A 22753-nucleotide genomic window follows, 5' to 3' on the forward strand; every position below is an offset into this window, starting at 1 on the left:
TTGCTAATTAAGCAATTACGTTACCTGTCATCTCAAGACCAGTGCCAAAAATCCACTGTAATAAGCCTGCCTGAGGGATCTGGAAACAGGCTAATTCCCTACCTTCGTCTACATGGGAAAGGATCTAAAATACATTGCATGATGCAAAGGTGTATGTATGTGCGTAAGCGTGAGAACAAAGAAGCAAATTAATTGTTGTTTTAAGAGGATTTTTTCTTTTTTATTGCTTCATCCAGAGATTGACTGTCAAGGCTGTTGAGATCACAAACATAATGGCAAAGATACCTTGAGCTCCAGCAGGAACCATGGCAACAATCACTGTTACAAAAGAGTAAATAACAACCAAATTTTCCCCCCAGGCGTCAATACCAGCTTATCTTATTTATCTTATCTTATAATCGACAAAGAAGGGAGGTAGGCAGGAAATAGCAAGTCAGCTGCAGAGACAATCATATAGTTCACATATAATCTCATAGCATCACATGTTCAGAAGCCTGTGATGTGCTTCTACGATATCTATAACTATCATAAGGTAAATTAATATCAAATGAAGTATCTGTGTAAACAAAAGTATGGGTGTAGTTGTATGTCATATATGATAATTGCAATCTATTAAATCTAACTCTAGGTCGATGTTTTGTACAAATCAATAAAGAGGTACAATATCTAATCAAAGGGATTATTTTGCTGATTAACTTAAGGGCATAGTAGAACCCTGATGTGAATTTCAGGCATTCACTAAGTTCATTAGGTATGAATGTGCAATTGTCCTTGACAGTGAAAAAAAGTCGCTTTTTCATTAACTAGCATTCACTTGTGTGATGTGCAAGGCCAAAAAGTGTTTTTTTTTTTTTTTTCTATATGTAAGACGTTAAACAACATTATCAATGTCACCTTTGAGTCCCCTTGGCACGAAGAGTGTTTTATCATGTATTAATCATTTTTTTAAATTATCAAGTTTTCATGAAGAGTATTCCCTATAGTGTTTCCTGGTTATGTGCACTGGGAGTTGAAATTTTGAATGACTTGTATGTGTATACCTTCATGTTTTCTAATTTTCACTTTATCAACACCTTACAGCTTTAAAAAAAAAGGTTTAGCAGATGAGAACGAGGAAGACGTGGAAGGAGTTACATATCAGATGGGCTAAAAGTATATTTATAATGATCCGATGTTAGTAAAACATCCTCAACTTATGTAATATTTAGGGTGCATTATGTTTTGGACAAAACAGCTAGCTGACTACATGAAGCTATTTAATTGTTGTAACATTAGGTCCAAGTCAGTGAGCTGCATCCCATGTAGAAACCTCTTCCTAGCTCAGTGAAATATAATTTATTAGGAGGAAGGATCCCCGGGCAAACACAACTAAATACTTTTAAGACTCAATACACAGTTGGCCAATGGATCTGTATTATCTGATCAGAAACAGTTTGTCAACTTCTTTTGGTTAACAGCTACACATTTTGCGCATATTTGTTTATCGAAAGATCTTCTGGTCTGTTTCATGCATATCTCTGCATTACTGCACATATTGCTTCTTTGATATAATAATAATAATAATAATAATAATAATAATAATAATAATATAATAATAATAATAATAATATATAATACAGTTAGAAAAAGTCAGGTATTCAGGTGTTTTTTGCCAACTTAATTATCAAGAGGGCAGATTGTGAATAAGAGGTATATAATTTTTTGGCAAAGCAAATAGATGGGAAATGTGGTGGGGAAACTGGTCATTTTAAAGTGCGTTGTAGTATCAACAGCAAAACATAAATCCAGACCTCATTACATTTCTATCCACACATATTTGCAAATCAGTCATACCTTTTTAGGAGTCAGGGATGCTGTTGCCATGTATTTCTGTTGCCATGTATTTCTGGAACATGTGCTTGCATTTTAAGACTGCTTATTATAAAACAGTTGTGGCACCAGGAGGGCACTGAAAAGCCATTTCTTATTCTACAATGTAAATAGCAGAAATAGCCAAACATGTCAATATTGATTAGGACTGACATGATGCCAGATGTAAACACAATTTGGTTCATCACATCTATGAACTGCAGCAGTGTGTGTACTGGGCTGCTGTGTTTTCTCATTTCTCCTTGCATCTCATTATTTTATATTTCATTTGAGAATGAATCTCCGGAAGATGAAATGTACATTAAATATGTTGCAACCCCATTTGAATTTCAATGAGAGCCTTGCCCTTCCTATTTGGGCACACTGGTCCCAGTTGAATTATTGCTATAACAGATTCTTTTCACGAGAGCTTTGTATTAATTTAATTCATCTGTGAATGGCTGCCACACAAACGCGCGCACACACACACACACACACACACACACACACACACGTGTAAGCGCATACCAAACACTGCATGACTCACACTGTGTTGTTTGTACACAGTAAAAATAGTGGATGAGTTCTTGCTCACTCAACGTTCCACCGGAGGAGAAGCAGAAAGTCTCCCCTCATCCCTATTCATGTTTAGAGGAAAAACCTCCCACAGTCAAACTATAAAACCCATTCGCTCTGTGTGCTGATGAGAAAGGATCCATTCTCTATGAGTTCAACTTACCATGAACTCCACTTCAGAAAGGTGCAAAGCACCGACTATCAGAAAATAGAAAGTATACTACAGTGTATGCTCAAGCAGGACATAAAATGGAATGTAGAGAAACCTATTGTGTGCTCTACCCTCTTTAGTCAGCACAGTGACTATCTCCTTTGCTTTTCTGTACATGCTATATTTATCTTCTATATGATTATGTAGACTCCAAAAAGTCATTTAGTATTCCCAATGCATGTCTGCCTGCCTACTCCCTCCTATACTTTATCAGTTCTAGACAGAATATGTATGCTGGGTAGAATTTATGTAGTTTTAATCACTTGGTGTGCAAAGACACCCGGGAACAGGAAAGTGGAGGAAGTAGCCTGTGTCAGTAGGCATTCCCTCGACAGATTTACCATTCCCTACAGTATGTACCATATTAGACATCAGCGTCATCACTGACAGGTTAGTGTTACGCATGTGTAACTTTGCAATAGGGCAAACATTTCTCAGTCAGAATGTGAACACTTAAACAAACAAAAAAACAGAATAATAGAGAATACTTTATAGTAAGCACCCATTACCCATTAAATACACATCCTTGTATGTTGTATGATAGTACCCCTGTTGTTTTCCAATGAAGTTAAATATTATATTTCATAAATACAGTATGTAATAATATGTTAATAACTTCTTTTTTTTTAAGAAAAACCCTTTAACTATATAATGAATTATATGTAGTGATAGTTACTTGTTGATCAAGTTGATTACTGAGCAAAGTAGACTACTTATACTTATCAAAATAACTTTCTTTAACAGTTTTAGGCTGAAAAAGGTTCTTATGTTTGACACTTGAAGACATTTGGAAAGTTCTCTCTGTTGACTCACACTGGTGGTGAGAAATCAACAAACCAAATATCCTGTTAAAATCGCAAACCACTGTCTCAGCCTCCAATACTTAAGCAATGATTGGCAGACAGCCCTCCCACACATACACATCAGTGTTATGACTGCTCACTATAGTGTGGGCTGTCACAAGGCAACAAGATGGTTTGGTATGAGAGTGACTTGTGACTGACACTGCAGCGGGGGACTTGTCAGGGTAACACCAAAAGAACGACGCGTAGGTGGGTGCAACCAAGAGACACAAACATGCACACAATGCAACTGCACCATTCATGTATTTAATGGCACTCTAAGATGTCAATCTGCAGCATATGTCGGCTTCATATTCAACACATGCAACAAACAAAAGTACATGTCAACAAATGAATAAAGGCTGAGAAGTAGTATTACGCCCAAACGTGAGGCATTATATCACGTTGTGAATGCTAACTGCCAGGAGGGAACATTATCACAGTGAAAGATAAAGGCTGCTGATGCAATGCAATTCTTTATAGATGTTCAGTGATGCACTGTCAACATAGAAACTCATTAAGTCCAGTTGTTAAAGATTTGTCAAAAATTTCAAAGACATCTTACAGCAAAAGTCATCATGGCCTAGCTTGAATTTCCTGAGTCCATATGTCAGATGGTGAATGACTCAGTTTGCTATAGCAACAGCACCATGACGTTCAGCATGACTGAGCAAGGTTCAAACTAACAAGTAGCGCCACGGTTGCTTTGTTTATTTAAATGTGCCTGAAAAATATTGTATAAATACACATGAGAAATGGACCCACCTTAACATTACAAAGACAAAATCTATTCAAAAGCAAAACCTTTATATTTTTAAGCAAAGTCTATACTGTGTGTGTGTCATATACCTAATATGAGATGTCAATTATCACCATGTAAACCAATTTTGTAATATTTATACTTGATTAATATTTATGTTTCATGTATGTCTGTGTATGTAAATTCTGTACTGTTTTGTAATGCTTGTATTTTATGTAATTTGTATACAGTGCTTACTCTTTGTTAAATAAGAAGAAAGAAAACACTTCATCTCTGATAACTGATAGCAACTTACAGTTCTATGGCCTTGTTCCACATGATGACGTATCCGGACAGAACGAAGGACTCGATGTTGACGATGTGTGTGTTTCCGCGTTCTGTCCCCACGTACAGCCATTTACTCTGAAAGGGAAGGTGGCAAAACGTGATCCTGGAGAACAAAAGACAAAAGAGAAGAGTGTTAGAACATGAACAGTCACATGAGTGTCAAATGAGTGTAAATAGTAAATTCTTGCACTTTTGTACATATACACATTGATATATAGTGTTGATCAATTCTGCTTTCAGAGCTGCACACTTCAAGTGTAGTTTTCAGTTATTGTACAGCACTTATTTTTATGGTAATGAAAACAGCTGCTCTCATGCAAAATACTTTGACCCCCTTTAAAATACAAACAAAATGAGACGTCAAGGCATTTTGTTGGAGTGATATGCTCATGCTGTTCCTAATATAAGATGTAGTAAATCTAAGATATGTCCTTAATTATCAGCTATTGGGCACAATACAAACTAATCAATGGAACAAACACAGGCTCGGAGGTAGTTATTGATTGAAACAATTGTTGTACAACAGATAGTACTAAAACCTTTTTGGCTCATTCTTTATAACTCTCATTCTCGAGGCTTTTCCATAACTTTAAATCACTTTTTTAACTTAACTTAACTTACCTAACTAACTGATACGTACACTTGTTGGAATTATTTTGTTTTCAGACACATTCCTCTTTTTTATTCACATCAGATTAATTGTGGTTTAAATTTCACTGTGATATGTTTGTAAGAGATTGATCAATAACGTTTTGAGAAGATACACTTGATTTATCAAGTCAATAAATTACATTGTCACAATCATTTCATGAGAAGAGGTGCAAATATTTTATCCTTTATACTTTATTGGCACTAGTGCATTTAATAATCACCACATTGCACAGGAGCAGAAATCTGTTCTTTATTCTGGTAATATTGTTGTCACTGGATTGCTGAAGCTATCGTCTGGGGGATCTTCTTCAATCGTCCAAAGTCTAGGTGAATTTATTAAAAAAGCATCCTGCCAGATAAAGCATAACTGACACTGAAAGACAAGAAATAGTGGCAAAAATAGCTCAAACATGTGAAGTGAAGCACTGATTAGTTATAACAGCTTGTCTAGACAGGAGGCATCCCAGCTGTATTTTTCAAATAATCTGCCTCATACACATTTGATGGAGCAGATTTAAGAATTTCATCAATAAAAGTGTCTATATGGGCTGTATAATGGCTAGTGTTTCAGTCATTACATTGCATTCCTTTGGCAGATGTTTTTGTTCAAAGCGACTAAGAATAACTGCATGCAGACCACGTAGGAGCCAGGGCTTGATATCATACAAAATTGGGAGTACATTCCTTTTAAACAAATGGCTAAAAGCATGTTCAGTACTACTATATACAGGTAATTTTTTTTTATAGAAACAAGAAGAGGTAAGTAATTGCTAGGTAACAGTGTTGAGATTCAGTCTGAAAAGGTCAAAGACAAATGTTGAGCTTTGCTTCAGTGAGGAGCTCATTCCACCACTGTGGATCCAGAACAGAGAGGAGCCTTGACAGAGCCTCGACTCCCCTGGTCTAAAGGCTGAATATTAAAATGAAAGGAAAAACCAAAGTAAAGTGACTCTGTAAGGTGCTAGAACAGCTTTGGCGTGCCTTGGCATTGATTTTACAAGTGTCTGGAACTCATCGATCCAAAGATGCTACTATAGGTGTTTACTTGGGTTGAGATGTGGCTACTGCAATAGGGCATAGTTTATATGATTCACATCATTTCCATGCTTATCAAACCATTCAGTGGCCGCTTGTGCCTTTGAATGGAATCTACTCTCACTATGTTTCTTCATTTTTCTTCTTTAATTTATCACCCATCTGTATTTCATTACAGTCTACATTGTTTCCAGATCTCAACAACAGACAACACAAGGTGCTACTGTACTCTATTAGGACCATACCTGAGTGACCACACGATTGTTCTTATATTACATGGCTGAAACAAAATACATACAACTGATACCATTTAATATAACATATCATTTAACAGCATCAAAATATTGATGAAAATATTTTCCTTTACCTTTCCAAAACCTTTTAGGATTTCACAATCCTAACCCTAACGTTTCCAAACTTTCATTGTTTTCAAATTACATTACTTTTCCATTTGTTTTCATGACTTGACCCTGATTGCTACAAGCAAATCAATGAATAACCATAAAAGCCGAGTACGATATTCAAGTAGCATCTCAAAATCATGATATGATGCAAGGCTGCTTAAACCATAATTGCTCTGGCAACAGCATTTATCTTTTAAATCATCATATTAAACAGGGAATAAAGATCAGTGCACATTAAGACATTCCTGTCCATGCTGATTACTTTGTCGAGGTGGAAAGATCATTGGGCTACAGCAGGCCCACAGCCGCCCACCCATCAAGCAGTAGGAATATTAGATAGAAGACAAATGAGATGGCAGACAATTCAATAAGGATTTCAGGGGCTTGGGGAGATGACAATATTCAAAATTGGCAGGGGGGCAGAAGTGATATGCGAGTGACAGAGGATTATACAGTCTTTTACAAAATGCTTTTAAGCTTTGTACACAAAATTTACATATTTGTTTGTTTAAGGGAGTATTCTAATTGACCTTTGTGGATTATTAGGTTCGAAGCTAATTCTCTAATATTGCTAAGATAAAAAAGCAACTGATGCGATCTAAACCTCTTCACAAACCTACTGCTATCATTGTGTGAAAATGTTGATAGTTATTCAACTAAATTGCCGCATTTAAAAAAAGAAACCTATCTGCAGTACCGTTTGTTTTTTCCTGCGAAAAAAAATGAGGCTTCTTTAGAAAATCCATTTAGCACTGATTACCTCTGTTATGAGCTGACAATTTACATAAAATGTCACAGGAAGAATCAAATAAAAGACAAAGGTTTAAGGGAATAAACAGTGGAAGAAAAGATGAGAAGATGACAGTAAGGGGAATGAGAAAAGTAGAGATGAAAAGTTCAGATCCAGTGTGTCGAAAGCTTGGGTTTGACTCGATACAGTCAGACCAGGGACTATAAATGGGCCTCATAGCGGACACATCATAATCATAAAGGACAGGAGGAGATGTAGGTTAAGCTACCAGCTATCAGACCAGCTGAGGGTCAACAAAGTAAAATTTTGTCTATCCAGATCGACTGACAACCAATTGATATCAGCTAATATATTAATGTGTTTCAGTCCCCGATTGTATGATGATGCAGATTTTGACCATGCCAATATGGCAACCACGCAAATGGCAGTGATGCTAATGCAAGCAGGAATGTATTCATCTCATATGATGTATGCTGGATGATAACATATGAGGTAAAGAAATTATCTGCACATGCTCCAGTTCAAGTTAAGACCATACATTTATTCCCAAGGTATTCCAGTACTTGATACTGATATAGCAGCTACTACAACTAATGACAAAACATCAGTCACTGGCCTATTGGTCAATTTATCTCACAGGCAATCTGCAATTAGACAACTGGTGACCCTCCATTTACTCTGCAGGAGACATGGCATTACTGCTTAAATATGGATTTCTCCATATGTATCAGCAAAGAACAGTCCTGTGGGTGGAACGCTCTAACTGAAGATGTGACAGAGGTCCCCACACTGAACACTTTAAAAGTAGATTAAAAACCTTGCTTTTCACAACTGTGTGTCTGTAATGATGTATATTCTGCAGTGATTCTTGTATAACTGCGCTAACACCTGTTCATACACATATTCATTTCACATTTATGATTGTGTTGCCACTGTATTGCATTGCTCTGTGTACGAAATGTGCTGTATAATGTTGTATAATAACGCAACGTATTGCAGATGATTACATGCTCAAATGCCTATTTTTACTGTACAAAACAGTGAAAAAACATGTGTCTTGTTTGGACTGGAAGGGTTCATATTCTTTTATTTATTTTTTTTTCTTCTTCCAGCTCCAGTTGAGGAGAGGTGGCAAACACGAGATGCTGACAGACAGTTATCACAAAACAATTCTCTCCACCATTTCCAGTGATTCATATGTTATTCTTAGGGGATTCTGAGGGGGTGTTAGGGTGCTAATTATCAGAGGTTCAGTTTAGAGACACAGAGCTAAATGGCAAGTCACTGCCCAGCCACTGACGGATGAGTCATGATGCACTTTTTCTACTTTTATCTTAGAGCATGATTCACTACACTGCCACTGAGAGCGAGTGGTTCTGCTTCCTACCTCTTCGCACCAGGTTGAGAGCGATTGAAAAAGGTTTCCAACACTTCTTATAGCAAATATTATTCCCAACCTTCACCTCAGTGTGTCTGCGTGGGCATGTGCACCACACAGTGATAGGTGCAACTGCTGCTTCTGAATCTAAAGCACACCAATAGAATAAAAATTAATAAATTAATTAATTAAATAGACAGTCTGTGAATGTGAAGGTATGTTATCGCTTTCATCAAGATCTTTATAGAATACATTACAAAGAAAATGGAAATGAAGTTATGCGTCCATGCATATCGGTGCATGTCATAATACAGATTTTCTATAGAAAAGAACATTTAATTAAAAAAAATAATAATATTGAAAACACCATCAATCTTGTAAAGTACCCTTGTATTCTGTTTAAAGAAAGATTTGAATTTTGACTTTGAAAATGTGAATGACAGTTGTCAGGTCATTTAAAACCAATGAACTGTTTGCTGGTGGTAAATCAGGACATATAGCACTATACAAGAAATCTGCCATGCAATGAAACCTTCTGGATCTGAACTGATATCATTACTCTTGTACATCAGAAATAAACTTAATATCAGTATCAGCAATTGTCAGAAAAGTCTAACAGACAGCGATCCGTATGAAAGCTTCCACATCTGAGATGAAAAGAGAGACCATTTTGTTCTGACATCTCGCATATCCAAAAATTAACACACACACACACACACATACACTCGTGTGAAGCAGCAGGACTGTAAAAATTCAAATAAAACAGCACAGTTGCTGCTAGTATGATATGGGTTTGATTAACAAAAATGTTTTTTAAATCCTGGAAAATGTCTTTAGTTCTCACATACTGTATGCTAATGACTTGAACTCTGTCAGTGCATTAGAGAGACACCAAGTTCGTTCCTTAACGACCTTCAGACATTACACAGATTTAACAAACTCCTCCAGACCATCATCCTTTAAGGCTGTGTTGCATTATGAAAGTGCCACTTGTCGACTTTTATGTTTTATGTCGTTTTTTTATAGCAGGATTGAGATTATTCTGTCTCGGGGAGGAAGTTTAATGCTCTCCAGTGATGGAAAGTTTCAACACAGAGAAAAACATCCTATGACTCAGCAGAAGTCCTTGACTTGTAATAGCATCCAGGAAGAGTTTGTTCTTCCATGTAAAGTAACTCTTGAATTGACACTTTGACCCTGATTTTTCACGAACAAAGAAGACTTTGGGCGGAAAATAAAATAATTTGCTTCATGTGCTTATCAAATGCAAATTATATTCAACTGCAGTCCTTGAGAATAAAGACATATTGATGAAATGTCCTTGCCCATGACATAGCTGGCACAATGTGGAAATCAAACTTCAGTTGGAATGAAAAAATAGATATATTTTCTTGCAGCTAAAGAAAATATCTCAAAATCTGTTATACAAGTTCAACTTCAAATATATTCAAAATATAGGTAGAGGGATATGAGATTATTTAATTTAAGATAATGGAATCATTTGTTTACCTATTGTCCTGTCTATTGTGTGTACATCTTTTCAAATATTTCTTTGTGTATGAAGGTTTCTTACAAAATTTCTATCAGTATGTCTGAGCTTTTTTTTATTCTCTTTCAAGAATGTAAGAGACCGTTGGGACAGCTTTTCTTTGGAAAACTGTGCACATTACTGTACGTCAAAAGAGTCTTTTTTGTTTAGCCCAGCACTCAATATCAAATATTTGAATTTTACTGCTGCTAATAACATTTCTAATATCATTTGGATTTGTGTGTAATGAAAAGAAAATATGTAATGTTTAATGAGAGAAATATTTTAAAAATCCAGGATGAGCATTGCCCTTTTATCTCTATGGTAAGTCTTGTAAGTCTTGTGTCTTGCAAGCAGACAATACCTTGCTGTTGGGTCTGTTTGCTGTCTATTTGTTGTTGGAATCTAGAGACTTGACAATATTGCCCTATTGTGCAAGTAACCAATCAGCTGTTCAAGCTTGAATTCAGCCAACTGACTGGTCTTAATATTAAAAACAGGTCTTAATATTATAAACAGCATCCAGTTAAGTGTGTAGTGGGATAGCAAAGAACCTCTCCATTGAACTAGGGCAGGAGGAATGGGCTAGCTTTATTCTATTCACAGTGTGTAGCCAGTGGATGCAAAGTTTTTTTTGGAGGAAGAAAGAGGGAATACGTTTCCAAAACTAGGCATCAGCATCTAGAGGCCACTGTTCGTCGTTAAATGTTAATGGTGGAGAGCAGGTTGTCTCTGTTGGGGAAAAAGAAAGAACAAAGCCCTTTCTTATCTCATCAAACATCCTGCAGGCTGCTATCCTGTAAAGAGGAGATGAACAAAGCAGCAAGTGAGATAGCTGATTGACTGAACCAAGCAGCTGGTTGCTATCTCTTCATTCAGAGGGTGACCATGGCATGGAGATCCAGAGGGAGAGAGAGAGATAAATGGAAAACATCACACCTGCTTTAAGAAAGGGATAAGTAGGGTTTTTTTTTTGTCCCAGTTAGTGAAAATGTAAGGATGAAACAAATTTCAGAGTAAGAAAACAAAACCATCAAGTAAGAGGGATAGTGGAATCACTGCACCAAACAAACTGAGCTTCTTCCCAATTGGAATCCCACTCAGTAGGCCTTGTCCTCCTACAACAGTCCGAAAGGATTCGGTGGTGGTCACGTTTTTCCCAGCTCATTAGACAGTCATGTAACATTTTTTCGCAGGGTGTTGCAGGTAGGGCCTTAGCTGTCATGGAAAAGCAGCATGGCAGCAACAACCTCTCCTGTGACAGATATTTGCAGATATTGTTCATTTGACCTATGCTGGTTAAGATTAAATACAACTTATCTATCTTCATGCCCAGACTAACTGATCTGCCATATGCAAAGTTGTTCATATATTCTGCAAGCTCTCTCTGCTGATGCCAGTTTGTTGAAACCATGTGAAAACTGACTTCTATCTTCTGTCTTAAGAGTTTAGGTGGGACTATGTCAAAGAAGACGGATTTAGCTGACTTAAACTAGGAAGTCAGCTCTCACAGCCTGTGGTGGGGGTAGTGGGTGGTGTCTCACAAGGCAGAAGGTGTAGCCAGCTGAGACAGAAAAGAAAGCTTCCATCCAACAGATCCCCCTTCTCAGGTTTATCAGACCCAGTGAAAAGGGATCAGAGGCAGGGGAGAGGAGCTTCCTTTGTATTGTCAACACCCAGCTTCACTGTCTTCCAGACTGAACTAATTAAATGTGTCTTCCTAGTGGGAGAACACTGACCACAGTCAATGCTGCACCTGAGACCTCTGTATGCTGGGTCACCTGGGATGTGGTGATCTGGAGCACAGAGAGCATCTGTGATTTCGCTCTTTTGGATGACTGATACGAGCTGGTGTTGTGTCATGGTGCTGAACACAACTGGATGTAGAATACATTATTATTGCCTTTACTCCATATGAGCTTAGTTGGTGGGATTTTGTGGAGCTCATCACTCAGCAAAGCGTGGATTGTGTGTGTGCTTAAGGTGTGTGTATACCTGTGTTTTATCTAGTGGGATTGTAGCTTACCTCTCTCTGTTGAATTTGAGTGAATGCAGGACAGCCGGCCGCCTCTGACGGAGATTCCACAAATGTAGTGTGTCATCTGCACAGGCTGTGACCAGCGCCCCCTAAAAGGCAAGAAAAAGAATTATGAGTACTGAATTATTGTGAGTACACCTTTTGGTATTAATCCAAGTCCTTTAATCCTAGTTGATTAAAGACTGTAAGCACAAAGGGAAAAAGTAGATTCTGGCTGTGAGGCATCCAAATGTATCCAGTGTAACATGGTAGTAGCTAAAAATAGCTCTTTTCACTTTTGGCTTTGGTTATTTTTCCATATCATCTTTCCCTCAACATACCCCAATTATATTTCAGGAATGTTTGTTCTTCATTTCCCAGAATTCCCTTACAGTTAACAGAAAATGTGCTAGCACTGTGTCTGTGCAATACGTTCTTGCAGAGACCAACAGGCAACAGCACGGAAACAGAAAATGGAGAGTTGCTCCCCTGATCCCTCTAAACATCTTGTGACTGCATTGCATTCTGGTCTGCTGAGACAACTGAAGTGATGCATTTGCTTCTCCAGGCTCCTCCAGGAGATGCTTAATTGTTCTGAAAGCTCGACAGCTATTAAAAGCTCAACCGTAAATGTGAAATCGACAATATTAGTACAGTACAGTTGTACGGAGGGGTTTTATACCATGTCCAACTCTTAAAAGGAAAAAAAAAGCATGATAAGTTTAACCCACAAATGTAATTGTAAAGAAAGAAATTTAAAGAAATGAAAGGGTTTTGCCTTTACATCTAAATAGTTAGTTCACTTTTCAATATTTGAAAATAAATATATTAGTAATAAACACATAGAATCTGTCTCATAAAAGCATGGTTTTGTGTTACAATACTATATAATGTCAATCCGAGATCTTAGCACCTACTAAGCATCTGGGGATTTCTAAATGCAAGTAGTTGCTTTAATGCTGGTGAACAGCTGCTAAAAAGTATATCCTTGGGCACACCCTACCGCTAACAATACATCTCCCCAATTCCCCTGCAACGAACTGGAGTCTTTACTTTGGCAGCACAAAGAGAACTTTTAAAAACATTTCAAATGTATGTCCTGAACAAGGTTATATGGTACACCATTGTTTATAAGCCCCCAACTTCCACAGGTCACAGAACATCGAACAGAACAAAACAGAACACAGAACATTGCAGAACCTTTGGATTGGTTCTACAATGCAGGCTTATTCAGAATTTATACTTGTTTCCACACAGTTTTAGAGGTAGGATAAAATTCTCAGACTCTACTAGGCATTTAGAGACTGTCCAAGTCTACATAGTTTTAGATTTAGTTTAGTTTTATTTATTTTGCACAGATAAAATTGCATACAAATGACAGAGATTACACGCATTCATGTCATGTCATAGTGCCACACATAATTAGATAGAGATTATAATTCATTTTATCTATTACACATATAGATACAGTATGTTAAATGGATCTAATTCTGTGTCCTCTGACTTTGCTTTGATCAAAATCGCATGGACGTCATATGAAACTGTATAAAAACTCTGAGGAAAATGAGAAATCATTCCTGTTGGTATCAGCCCTAGTTCTGAGGATTATAATTACAGTGAAATTCCCAGTGCGGCTTTGTTACCAGAGCGTCACTGTATAGACCAGAGCCCAGGGAGAATTATCTTTAGTTTACAAACTTAATCATGGGATTAAAGACTGCACAGTGCAAGGGAGGATGAAAACAATGGTTCCAACTGATTTCCATATTAGTGAATATGTTTCCCTCACTCACTAAATCTTTCACTCTGCACAGCAACAGTATTAGTTGTATAATATTTCAGGTAGGCAAGGGAAAAACAACCTACAGTTATTCAAAAACTAGCTATAAATTACTATTCTTATGAAGAAAATGGTTTATTACAGACAATAAAAGGATTTAGCATTCTTGGACAGAAATTCTTCATCTGTGACTAATTTACTTAAACCCACCAACATCCAATTTATAAATATGAATGAATGACTAACTTTTCATTGTTGTCTGTGACTCTTATGTCTCACTTAACACCATGACAGCTACTTCACAAAAGCCTATTTGCAAAATGAACAATGAAGCCTTGTTCATGAGACAAATAATAGGTCTTCCTTCAACAGGAAAGATGAAATAAACAACATCATTATTTGAGCATTTTCCATGTAGTGCCTCCTGTTTTGTTTAACATTCCTCTTTCCATAGATAAAAAAGGGTATCCTGATCAGCCATGTCAAATTTGACTGGGGGTATGTGTGTGTATGATTTTCTGGTACTTTCAGGAAATTATAATGTCTAATACACATTTTATTTATTTTTTTTGGTGGCATTGTTGTCTCCATTTTTGGTGGCGCCATCTTCTATAAAGCTTATTTAAATAAGGAAGTTTGGGTTCATGCTCAAGTTTTTTCTTAATGTGACTTGGAGATAGCAGTGGCTTTGGTAAACAACAACAGACTCGATATTACTTTATGTATATTTAGGTGGCCTATCATTAGCAATCATCGTATATCATTTTATTTAAAAAGCCTTATATTAATATATCCAGGAATTACATTTTTCATACAGTTTAGTAGAATATATAGTATTTGCTGCAACCTTTCTGCCTGCTATTACTACTGTAGTACTGATATTACTGATCTACGCAGAAACCCACATAACAAAGTTAGAAAATATACACAAAACAGGAAAGAATTATTTGTAAATACAATGAGCAAATATGCACAAACAGCTGTGTCAGCGGGGCAAAAACATACAAACACACACACACACACGCATACATTCCTATGTTACCAACAGTGGACTGTGACTTTACACTGACCAAAAGTGGACTTCTGTTTCAGGTCATTTAAAAGAATAATCTACTAATAATAATAATCATAATACTAATAATAATAAACAAAAAAACAGCCTTTAGCCTTCTACCTATCAAATAGGAGACCTCCATGTACTACTAATTCATTTTATTACATTTTATATTATTTTATTTTTATTACAATAGTGTGGAAATGTTTTCTTTCATTCATATTTACAAGCACACACACACACAGCAAGTCATTCAAACACACATACATGCTTTTATAAACCCAATTACACAAGACACTTGAATCCAGGCACTGTTATGACATGCCTGATACAAACTGATCCTCTTATACATTTGTTAACGCACATACTTAGACCCACACACACATACTATACAAACCCAATACCTGTCACAAATACACCCGCACACCAGTCTTAAGGCCCATCCACCTTCATTTGTCTCAGACACATCATAAGTAGGCCAATGAGTGATAAGTGGGCTCAAAGAGCCAGTGGGCTTAAAAAGAAATAAAGAGAAAAAAAAGCAAGCTGGGAAAAAAAGAAGAGAGGGACAGTAAAGGAGAAACAAGAAAGAGAAACAATAAAGAGAAACACTGCTTGGTGTTCAAGATCCATATGGCTTCTGCACTGTTTTAAAGACAGAGGAAATACTATAAATATGTATTTTCTTTTAACCAAACAACAAAAAAAAGAAAGGTTGAGACAAATAACAATGGTGTGAAATTGGACTCACCATCCATGCAATTGCATGACATGATCCAAGGAGCTCCAATAGGCTCTTTTTAAAACATTATAGTTTTCTGATTTTTATCTCTCCTCTCCTAACCGCTGAACTGAGACCTTTTCTACTCATGAAACTTTTTGTGTTTTTCAGTGTTTAGACTTGTTTTCCGTGATTTTGATATCTGACGAATGTGCCCCACTGAATACCAAACTAAAACTTGGAATAGAGACCAGAAATAATTGCAACAATGGCAAGGTGTGAATCTGCAAGAGGAAAGAAAGATGGTTAGCAATTAAGAGGAAGGTCCCATCTGCCTAATAAGAAATGCTGTAAATTGCCCCATTCGGTTAAGAAAAGAAAAGAAATTAGTAGAGGTCTCTGGTAATATTCGATCTTTATTAGTACCAAGGAACCCCATTAAAATGTCCCTATAAATGAATTTATCCCCCAAATAAATATTGTGAGGAATATTCAGTCAGTGGATTCAAGTGCACTAGTACAGTAGGTAACATACTTGTTCCTACAAATAAACAGTGACATCTCTAAATTTAAATAAGACCCCACCAGGGCATTTCTTAAAAGAATACATTTGGACATTTGGATGCAAGCTTTAAGAGTTAGAGTTTCACAAAAGCATTGTAATGGAGTCTGGCTTACCTCGTTGATAAGGAACTGCAGTTGAAGAACAGCTGCTCCACTCTCATGTTGACAGTAGCAGTCCACCCCGGGTCGCCCCAGTCTGATGACATCACAATGTCAAGGAAGTGTACGGAAGTGGTCGAAGGGTATATCAACATAATGTAGGCAAAACCAGTACATATTAATGTGACTGTGAATGTGGCGGCAAAGACAAGAAAAACAACATCCAATCAACGAGAAACAACAAGAGAAAGAAGAAAAGGGTAAAAGGCCAAATGGCACAGAATGATTTTTTATACCTATAGTTGCTGTGTTTAAATCTTTGTCCTAGTCCTTTCTGTTTTCAGGTCAGTGACAGTATAAAGAATGGACAGTGCACGGCTGACATCACCAGTTTCTGAAGTGCCATTTTGAAGCCTAAAATATCTGTCATAGGCTTCTGCCATGTTGGCTGTACTGCCTGTTCCGCCTCCCAGGTAATTTAAATATTGGCAAAGATGTGAATCATCGACAGACCTAAGGCAGCCCGGATGACGCCTGGGTGGTCTAATAAGTCATCTGTAATGGCACTTACCTGTCAATCAAAGCGACCACGCTGTTAATTATGTGTAGCTTAAAGCCTTAATGTAATTTCAAAGAGTGAGTTAAAAAATAATAATAATAATTCACACTCAGTACAGTTGTCATGAATGGGGAATTAACTATAGAGACCAAAAACAACCACAGAGGTTGCACCTTGGTAGTACAAATTGCTAAACCAACTTTTGCCACTGGTTTATGAGCAGGTAGGTGGTGCAATGTCAAATCCGGTTACAAAAGGGGACTGGATTTGTTTTTTTGTTTGTTTTTTTTAGTATTGTGTTGTATGATGATTGCTGACACAACACATACTGTGCTTCTCCTACCACCTCGGGGAAGTCGAATTCAAAGCAAAACATCCATGCAAGCAAACAAGGTGAGGGGCAAAACCTATGTGTCTGCTTCTTCTTTTACTAGTGCAAGGTCTCTGCTCTGTGTTGTCATGCAAAAGGATCCAGAAATGCAATGCCAGTTGTTGTTGCAAAACACACTGTAACGGAATACAAATCAGGACCACTAACCACAACCTCCAAAGTGATCATTAGTTTAATCATACATCTTAAAAACTAAATGTAGGTTATATTGCATAACGGTTATATCAATGCATTAGGCGTACGCAATAACCTGATAGCTGAGCGTATAAACAAGCCAAATAACATTAACAGCCATGCAAATCATGTAGTGACTGACATGTACTGGAACTGTAGAATCCTAAATGATCAAAAACTAAATTGATCAGATGTATAAAATTGTAACTGGCTCATTAACGCTTATATATGTTCTTGAGATGGCAGATTTGTAAGTACTCCAAGTAAAGTTCATTTATGTCTCATGAAGGATGAGTGATTCACAAGTAAATAAACCAAACCAACAAGTGACACATCACTTCAATACAGTACAACATCAGAGAATACTGTCTGTCCATCTACTACCGGTACCTCCGGCTTGGTCTTCCAACGAACACGCCTTTTGGCTATTTTTTTAATTTTCTAAACAGTAACATCCTGAAAGTCTCGAGAAGGGATGTGATGAAATCTACAGCAACAACATTGAGTGTTGGTCTGTCCATTGTTTACACAGTATACTCTAACATTATATAATATATAATCATACTGCACATACAGAAGATCGCAGATGGCAATTTAAAGAATTGTGTTTTTGTTATTCCATCATGTCCTGAAGTACGCTCCTTACACTCCTTAATAAGATATTTTCCAATGTGTGGTAAACAACACATCCAAACATTATGTGTACAGAAATAGCTTTGTGATCAGCAAATAAATCTACATGCAGTTTGGTTAGAAAACAGGTATGGTTACCAGAGGAAGTAAAATCCCCAAGCACATCCTTCAAAGCAGGTGGAAATCAGCAGGAGAGGGAATTGACACAACATGAAAACACAGCCAGTTGGATCTGGTACAGGAGCAGTTATTTAATCACTATAGAATTCACAATGTTGCATCACTTATGGTACAGCACAGAAGCACATATGATCAGTCCTGATTAAACAAAACGGCATTAGCATTTCAGCCATGATGCCTGCACGAACTAAAACTAAGTAAACAGCTCAGGGAAAGGTGTTTGTGAAACAGGTAATAGCTAAAATCAAAGATTCGTTCAGTTGTCTCATAATGCAGTGTGTTCAGTTTTAATGAAACACAGCATAGGAAATAACGCAGAGTAGTGAAAGAACAAATGTTTAACCTTCTGCACAGTAACTAAGCAGCTGAGAGAGGAAGAAGAAAAAGAGAGGTAGTTGCTTTCTTGGTGTTTTGGACACAAATGTAAGATAAATCATGTCTTTAGATATTTTTTGGACATATCTAGTAGCAAAATCTTTGATATAAGTAAGATTATTTTTTGTAGCATGGCGTACTGAATTGTAAATGCAAACAACACTAGCTGCGTTCTGTGATGTCTTACATACAGCTGATATGCTAGAGGACTCAATCAAAAATCCGACAGAATGCAGAGTATATATGCAGAGTGAGCACATTTCATTTTAGTTTCACAAAGTACTCTGAAACCAACAGGGCAGAAACATCCAAACAGTCTTGCTTGAATGATTTATGACATCTACAGCAGCAGCAGCAGCCACAGACTCTGATATGGTGAACTGTTGAAACAGGTTGCTGATCTCAGGTGCACTGGGGAGGAAAGACTCAGACAGATCACGGTTCAAAGTGCTGTTTATGACTGTAGAAGTTCAGTTTCAAGCATGTCTTATAAAAATGTGCCTTAAAAACAAGTATGTTTTACAAGTATACTTTCTATTATGGTACATGTCCTGTTAAAGAACTCCTAAAATTGTATAAAATCTATATATTTACAATTACTACATACAAATTATTATCTTTATAGCTTTAACTGAGTAACTAATAATTAATCATTAGTTTGCTCATCTAAAAATGAGCTAATTCAGAAATTTTGTAATCATGTATACATTGTAATACATTTTTCAGGAAATCTGACAATGTTTTGGCATGTATTATAAAACATGCATAGTTAATAGCTATTTCTGGATGTATTTCTGACGTGTGTGCCAATTTGTTTTTACTGGCAATCAATTTTCCCAATTGATTTCTGTTCTCCGTTAAGTTTTTTAGTCACAATGTTTTTTAGTCACAACGACAAAACAAAAAAATTAATAATATTTATTATGAATATTTAAGATTACTTGTAGAAGACAGGTAATTTGTGTTCATGCACCCAGGTTGAGCCACCAAACTGAAAGAAAAATCTGTTACACTGAGCACAAAGAACAGACCCGTCTGCTTAGTGAAGCAGTATATATGAATTTCACCTTTAAGTACCCACACAGATGGTGGCTTGCAGTTCAAAAGGCTTCAATAAAAACAAGTCAGAGGTGGCTGCTTGTGACTGTGTTACAAAGTATCTATCTATCTATCTATCTATCTATCTATCTATCTATCTATCTATCTATCTATCTATCTATCTATCTATCTATCTATCTATCTTATATAATTCATTTTTCGGTTTAATTGTGTCGCGTTGTATCCTGAGCTGCAAACAAGCCAGTTCACCCAGTATGTAATATCTTCCCTGTGTTGTTGATCCTCTGCATGAAATGTTTCTATTGAAAATATGGAAAATATAAATGCCAGACAAAGCTACTCAGACTCACAGAAGTGGTAGCAATTTAAGCAGCACTTTGTTGTACTCAACCCCAGTGCAACGAGAGATGTATACTGTACACATTAATGTGCAATTTGTTTCTGGAAATACATACTGCATAGCAATATGCATCATCTTGCACTGGTCAGATTCTTGTTCTTGGTTCCAGGGAAGGAAAAACAGCCTTCATGACAGACCAACCGATGAGCTGAACTGTGGTGAGAGAACCTGGGGAGAATGAATTAAAATGCAATGACTGTCTCTGAGTCAAGTCACTCAAGGAAGAGGAACTGGTGGGTGGGTGTGTGTATGTGTGTGTGATTCAAGGGCTGATTTGAAAGGGAATGGTTGGCGACAGACTTAAATCATCTCTCTGTCAGTCTGGATCATTCTCTCTCTGACAGCCGAGTCTTTGTACACACCCTATTCAAATTCACATCACACTCACAACCGCATCAAAACACATAAGACGCTGTCAAAACACGAAGCTGATGTGAAGGTGAAGTCGCCTACATCTATACAGGGGACAGACACTGTATTGCTGCCGGCTGACAGGAGAGAATGCCAATGAGAAACTGTTGCACCTGCCTGTTGTACTTGATAATTTCTGTTTTGAAAAACAATGAATGACAGCCAATAAATGTCATGAATTTAAATTAAAACGCATGCCTCTGGAGTAGACATCCGATAAAGCTTAACTTGGTTATTATTTCCTCAAAACATCTTAAAAGTAATGATTGTAATATCTATGAAGCTTCTTAAGAGCTGTTGATGCAACTAGGGCAAGCTTTTCAATGAAAAACAGTGTGGGAAAGTGTTTACTGTCAAAAGAAATGTTCAATAAGTTAGTAATGTGAAGTGAGACCAGTCATGTTCAGCATTGTAAATCAATTGGATTAGCTTTCCTCATCTTTATCCTCCCCACTGGGAATCATCACTTCTAAATCTGAGGTAATTTTCTGATTCATAGCTTGAGCAACAGGAAAATCAGTTCCAGCATACATTAATATTTAACCAAAAGAACAGCTCTTGTTATTTGTAGCTGGAAGCTCTGGTCTATGTACTGTAGCATATAATCATAATTTCTCCTGTGCGCGTCTTATTTCTAGTGCTACAAATATAAAATAAAATAGTCACATTAGGTCTTGCTTTGATAAAACACACGCCACAGTCTTACATGTTCACGCTCAACAACACTTTATACGCATAAAAGTAATCAAGGTAATACATCTGCTTCATTATTATACAATAGCGGTGTATTATTGTGTGAAGATATTTTTTGCACTTGCTTCTTTAGGATAATAACACCTGCATAGTTGCGTCGCTAAAACAACAGGACTGAAACAATGACAATTGTCAATAAATGATCAGCAACTTACCCTGCTGTGGATAAACAACCAAATTGGTTTCAAACATGAATCTAGTACACACAATAGGCGCCAATCAAGAGTGTGCACTTATCTCAGCAGGGAAGACAACACATACAGTAAGTCCGTTGCTAGAAATGACAAATGTTTTTGTTTGTTTTGCAGTTGCAGCAAGGAAAGACACCAGCGGAGGCAATGCGGAGGAAGACATTTTAATTGCATCGCTGCATGGTCGACTATTATTTATGTAAACATTTAAGCCATCGTGCAATAAAGAAGGAAATGCCAATCAGATCCTTTCAACGGTAAAACAGTATTAGGAGGTTCTTATCTACATGATGAACACTATTACAAAGTAGATGTATGGTCCACTATACATATGTATATCTGAACAAACCATCAAATCATTCTTTGTCCACCTAATTGAGCCGGACTGGATCTGCTTTTGTGTGGCCAAATATTGCATCTTGGTCCTTCCACTACAGCTGATTTAGATTTTCCTTTTACACTCCTGACAAACTGTACTTGTTTTTGAGAAGTGAACATGTTTGAGATGTCTGGATTTTCTCCCATTTAATGCTTCCCTGCTCTTTATATAATAGACCTCAGTCCTCTATGGTGAGGTGTAAATTGAGATTTTAGACACCTACCCATCATTTTTTTGAATCATCACTGACAGGTGTACTCTTGCAAGGCTGTAATGTTCCCTATTCTATCAAATGCCTCATTGCATTGTAGCATTGTTAACAGAGAGTAGTGTACATGCCATGAACACTACTTTTTTTGTTGGAGATGAGGGCTCAGTATATATATAGTAGTGTACAAGTCTCACTCAGAATTCTAACAGAATCAAAATGGTGGTCAGTACATATAGAGCACTATGTAATAAAAAGACTAGATCAGATTTAAGCAAGACACTAGCGGCTTTGGTCTTCTCAATTGGATTTGGGGAATTTGGGGGGATTTTACACTCCAGCAAAACCAGGTTAACCTGTTACCTGAGATACCTTTACATTTGCCAAACACAGTGTCAGTTCTCACCCTAAAAATAAAGATTAGGGTTTAAAAATATAAACAATAAAGCATATGTCTAACCCCTGTCCTGCTTGTCCAAGTATGTAAACTAAGC

General features: G+C 36.9%; 1 protein-coding gene across 13 annotated transcripts in view; it reads right to left on the bottom strand.

Moving 5' to 3' along the window:
• stxbp5l (syntaxin binding protein 5L) overlaps positions 1–22753 on the bottom strand; it is a 128169-nt gene that overhangs the window by 56407 nt on the left and 49009 nt on the right. For all 13 annotated transcript variants that reach the window (XM_019268938.2, XM_019268935.2, XM_027290995.1 and 10 more), the window contains exons 3-5: positions 16562–16643; positions 12338–12438; positions 4533–4667 (exon numbers count right to left, since the gene is read on the bottom strand). In XM_019268938.2, coding sequence (XP_019124483.2) covers positions 4533–4667; positions 12338–12438; positions 16562–16643 — 318 coding nt within the window. The remainder of the gene's footprint in view (positions 1–4532; positions 4668–12337; positions 12439–16561; positions 16644–22753) is intronic.

This window comes from Larimichthys crocea, chromosome XVIII (assembly GCF_000972845.2).
Source record: "Larimichthys crocea isolate SSNF chromosome XVIII, L_crocea_2.0, whole genome shotgun sequence".
Classification (NCBI taxonomy): Eukaryota; Metazoa; Chordata; class Actinopteri; family Sciaenidae; genus Larimichthys; species Larimichthys crocea.